Genomic DNA, 5,371 nt, shown 5'->3' on the forward strand with positions numbered 1-5,371 from the left:
ACACACACACACACACACATATGCACCCAGTTGGATATCATTCAAATTCTTAGAGGAGAAGCTGAAAGAACTACAGCAAGACATAGACAGCAAAACTCTACTAGTGGGAGACCTTAAGCTGCCACTCTCATATCTAGATGAATTTAAATATAAAATCGACAAGAAAGAAGTTAAGGAGATAAATAGATTGTTAGAAAAATTATATTTGGTAGACTTATGGTGGAAATTGAATGGGGATACAAAGGAATTCTCTGCAGTACATGGAACTTATACAAAAACTGACCATGTACTAGGTCATAAAAGCCAAATGATCAACGGTAGAAAGGCAGAAATAGTAAACACATCTTTCTCAGATCACAATGCAAAAAAAGTCATATGCAATTTTGGGCCAAGGAGATATAGACCCAGAACAAATTGGAAACTGAATAACCTCATTTTAAAAAATGAGTGGATCAAAAAACAAATTATAGAAAGGATTAGCCATTTTATCCTCGATAATGATAATAATGAAGCAAAATACCAAAATCTATGGGATTAATTCAAAGCAACTCTCAAGGGATATAATATAGTTTTAAATGCTTCTAAGAATACATTGTAGAAAGAGAAAATCAATTAACTGAGTAAGCAACTAAAAAAGTTAGAGAAAGAACAAATCAAGAATCCCTAATTAAATACCAAATTAGAAATTGTAAAACTTATAGGAGAAATTAATAAAATAAAAAGCAAAAAAACTATTGAATTAATAAATAAAAGCAAAAGTTGGTATTATGCAAAAACCAATAAAATTGGTAAACCTCTGGTCAATTTGATTTAACAAAGAAAGACTCAGGTGACTAGGTGGCACAGTGGATAAAGCACCAGCCCTGGAGTCAGAAGTACCTGGGTTCAAATCTGATCTCAAAAATTTAATAATTACCTAGCTGTGTGGCCTTGGGTAAGCTGCTTAACCACATTTGCCTTGCAAACACACAAAAAAATAAAATAAAATAAAAAAAAAGAAGAAAACCAAATTGCTAGTTTTATAAATGAAAAAGGTGAACTCACCACCAATGAGGAGGAACTTAAAGTAAAAATTTGAAATTATTTTGCCCAATTCAATGCCAAAAATTTGATAATCTAAGTGAAAAGGATGAATATTTACAAAAATAAAAGTTGCCCGGGTTAAATGAAAAAGAGATTAAATACCTAATCCACCCTATCTCAGAAAAAGAAATTCAACAAGCCATCATTGAACTCCCTAAGAAAAAATCTCCAGGGCCTGATGGATTCAACAGCAAATTCTACTAAACATTTAAGGAACAATTATTCCAATTCTATATAAACTCTTTGGAATAATAGGTAAAGATGGAACTCTGCTTAATTCTTTCTATGAAACCAATATGGTGCTGTTACCTAAACCAGCATGAGTTAAAACAGAGAAAGAAATTTACAGACCTATCTCCCTGATGAATATAGGTGCAAAAATCTTAAATAAAATCTTAGCAAAACAATTACAACAAGTTAACACTAGAGTAATACATTATGATCAAGTAGGATTTATTCCAGGAATGCAGAGTTGGTTCAGCATTAGGAAAACTGTTAGTGTACTCAATTATATCAAGAACAAACTTGTCAGAAAAGATTTTCAGGGGACTTATGTACAAACTTTTCAGTGTTGCATAGTCAGAAAGGAGCAGAGCCAAATATGTTGCAATCCCTCTGAATCTAAAGCCCAAAGCTCTTTCCAATATTTCACACTTTCTTATTAGTGAATGTTTAAAGAGTTGGATTAACACCCAAAAAGTCTGACTCCTGATTAAAAAAGGAAATATGGTCAGGGAGAGAAATTGTCTCCAGAGAGTAGAGTAGGTCAAGAATGCTTGCTATTTAAGAGCTTGCTTCATTCAACTCAATAATTATTTTGATAGTTTATTTTTTCTGTGATGGAAATGGTAATGTTCTAAAATTATTAATGATTAAAAGAAATGTTCTATCATTCTGTAGGAGCATTGTTGAAAGTGAAGTGACAAGGGAGTTTCTTGAAAATTAGAAACTTTTTAGTAGCTTTACCTTAGACAAACAATTAGTAATGCTTAAATTTCACTTTACTCCTCTGTGAGGTCAGATTAATTGTGCCTATGGCCGCAATAATAAAAAAATAGACTTGAATATGAGGATTTCTTTTAAAAATCAAAATGCACTATATAAATGGCATATATATATATATATATATATATATATAATATTTGCCATATTAGTGAAAGAAGTCATCTGATTAATATCACAACAGGAAAAAGTAAGTAAACTTTATTCTACATATCTAATTTCTGTAATTCTCCTTTTTAACAGAACTGATTTTATTAGTTGATGTCTAAGTCAACTGACCTTAGAAAATTCTGGGAAGTACCTTATTCAGGGACCAATATTTAATGAGGAAAAAGGAGATAGTCATGTGAAATTATAATTACAATCTCTTGATTCAGAGTAGGTTTATATTGTGAAAGCAATTATGCTATACAAATTTCAAACATTATTAGTTATAAAAAAAGGCATGAATAGGAAAACATTTGGAAAACAACGAAGTCTTCTCTGTAACTCTGTCTCTCTGTTTCTGTTTCACTTGCTTTCTCTCTTTCTCAGTATTTCTCTCTTTGCTTCTATTTCTCTTCCTGTCTCTGTCTTCTTTCTCATTTGTCTCTCTGTGTATTTCTTTCTCTGTCTCTCTGTCTCTCTGTAACTGTGTATTTCTTAATTTGTCTCTTTGTCTCTCTGTCTCTCTGTCTCTCTGTCTCTCTGTCTCTCTCTCTCTCTCTCTCTCTCTTGCTTTCTCACTTTGCCTCAGTATCTTTCTCTGTGCCTTGCTTTCTTTCTTGGTCTTTGTCTTTATCTTCTTCTTTCTCTCTATAGGTGACTAATATTCAATTTTCTTTATTGTTATCAAAACATCTTTAGTTACTATGTTTGATTAAGCAAAATATGAATAATGATTTTGACTTATAAAGTAAGATATTTATATTGTTTAATCATTCTTTGCTCAAATTCAGAAAGAATTATGCTATTTTTAATGCCAAGGCAGTTTTCCTAAAGTTCATGTATGGGGAAAATCCAAACAGATTGCCTGCTCAGTCTCATATATCACTTTAGGTAGAAGTGTGTTGGTCAACAGGTTTTTCCTATGGGAAGATTAACTGCCTCGATCTATACTCCTAGGGAGGAGCTGCTTACAAGTTAAATGCATGATAAATAAAGAAATATTCTTTTTCCCAACTAGCAAAGATTTTAAAATCCTGCCTTGTCTCACTTGCATTTTTATTTAACTACTGTCAACTTGCCAGGAATTAGTCTAGGGCAGAGAGATCATTCAAGCATCACTTTTATTTTTCTGTTCAAATTTGGCATGAAGCAATGTAGTAGAGACTGACACATAAATCCTGCAAAGCTGATGTCCTGTGTTCTATAGTAACTTCTCTTTTTTTCCTCTTTTATGGACAAGTTCTGTTTTATATCATAAACATTTCTGGTATAGATTTCATCTCTATCTCATAGTAGTTTTCATAGGACATCATGTATATAACCTCAGGATTTGGATGCACTCCATCACAATCTAATTCTGTAATTTCATGGTTCACTGGGTATATCAATACTCTCTGACTTCCAGTAACTCAAAAGACCTGAAAATTAGAAGCCTAAATATTCTCTGACGTACCTAAAATTCAGGACATTTTGCAAAGGTATTTAAGATTCAAGAATTTATTTACATTGAATATAGTTTATCCGATAAGATGAAAAGTATCTGCCTATTCATATCTGAGTATATAGATGAATAATAATAGAATGATTTAATGGTAAATCAAATATTATTCTCTGATATTTATGTTTACATTGTAAAATATTTAGCATCAAATTTTTTGCTGGGCTCATAAATTGTTCTAAATACCAAGATTCCTTACAAAGAGCAGAAAAAAAGAATATTGTGTTTTAAAGTCTTATCCTTCCTTAGAAAGTATAACCACACTAATAGAATCAGAGAATTTAGACATAGAAATGAACTTATCACTTAAAAGAGAGAAAGAAGGAATATTTGGATGCCACATTAAGCAATAAAATAACCTTTTTAGGATATGAAGTTTCTTACCTAGAATAATCAGGAAAATGGAAATGTATAGATGCATATATGGATTCAAATTTCAAAGAAAATATCAAATATATAAAATGACTTGAGATGGAAAAGAATCTAGGATAAAAATTTCCAACCAAAGCATCCTATTGTTTTTATATGATGTCAAAACATAAAATATCCAAACTAGATGAGTATTAAAAAATACAAATTACATTCTGTTACCTTACTTGTCACATAATCTAACCTGTCCATTTATCATTTCAGTTCCATAATCCCACCCCGAATGGAAAAAATTAACATTGTTATTGGAAAATAATTTTGAAGATGGAATATAGAGGAGAAATGATAGTTAAAAATAAAACTGTAATGGAAGAATTTATTCTCCTAGGATTTTCTGAGTTTCCCAACTTGCAAGGGTTTCTTTTTGTTATTTTTTTAGTCATCTATATATGTATAATTTTAGGCAATGGTCTCATCATTTTAATCACCAATGTGGAACGAGCCCTCCAAACACCCATGTATTACTTCATTGGAAACTTCTCCTTTGTGGAAATTTGTTACACATCAGTCACTCTCCCCAGAATGCTTAAGAACCTTTGGAGCCAGAAAAGAAACATTTCTCTACTGTCATGTGCTGCACAACTGTGTTTCTTTCTTATTTTGGGAATCACAGAAAGTTTTCTGCTGACCGTAATGTCCTATGATCGCTATATGGCAATCTGTAATCCACTCTATTACCCTCTAATCATGAGCCAGAAGATGTGTGTCCAGTTGGTGATTGCATCCTGGGTCACTGCAATTCCACTCATAATAGGCCAGACATATCAGATTTTCTCTGTGTCCTTCTGTGGTTCAAACAAAATCAATCATATTTTTTGTGACATGCCCCCATTACTGAAGCTGGCTTGTGGAGATATCTCTGGTGCCGAATCTTTTGTTGTTTTTGATTGTTTCCTATTTGGCTTGATTCCTTTTCTATTGATACTCTATTCTTACAGCAGAATCCTCAGCACCATTCTGAAGCTCCCATCAATCACTGGCAGATCCAAGGCCTTCTCTACTTGCTCATCACATCTTATCGTTGTCTGCTTATACTATGGTTCTGGTGGCACTGCCTACCTGCAATCCATATATTACTCAGGCAGAACAGATAAGATTTTCGCTCTATTCTACAGCATTGTGACACCAATGATTAATCCCATGGTATATAGTCTCAGGAACAAGGAATTCATTCAGTCAATGAGAAAATTATTTTCCAAAGCTGTAGGGTAA

At 32.4% G+C, this 5,371-nt stretch overlaps 1 protein-coding gene across 1 annotated transcript; it reads left to right on the plus strand.

Moving 5' to 3' along the window:
* Positions 1 to 4,423: 4,423 nt before the first annotated feature.
* LOC141519591 (olfactory receptor 10AG1-like) lies at positions 4,424 to 5,371 on the plus strand. Its single transcript, XM_074231792.1, has one exon. It carries the CDS (start codon positions 4,424 to 4,426, stop codon positions 5,369 to 5,371), a length of 948 nt encoding a protein of 315 aa, XP_074087893.1.

This window comes from Macrotis lagotis, chromosome 3, assembly GCF_037893015.1.
Source record: "Macrotis lagotis isolate mMagLag1 chromosome 3, bilby.v1.9.chrom.fasta, whole genome shotgun sequence".
Lineage (NCBI taxonomy): Eukaryota > Metazoa > Chordata > Mammalia > Peramelemorphia > Peramelidae > Macrotis > Macrotis lagotis.

Excerpts from the sequence above, each read along its gene's own strand:
- LOC141519591 (XM_074231792.1), top strand. The coding sequence starts at position 4,424 with ATGGAATATAGAGGAGAAATGATAGTTAAAAATAAAACTGTAATGGAA.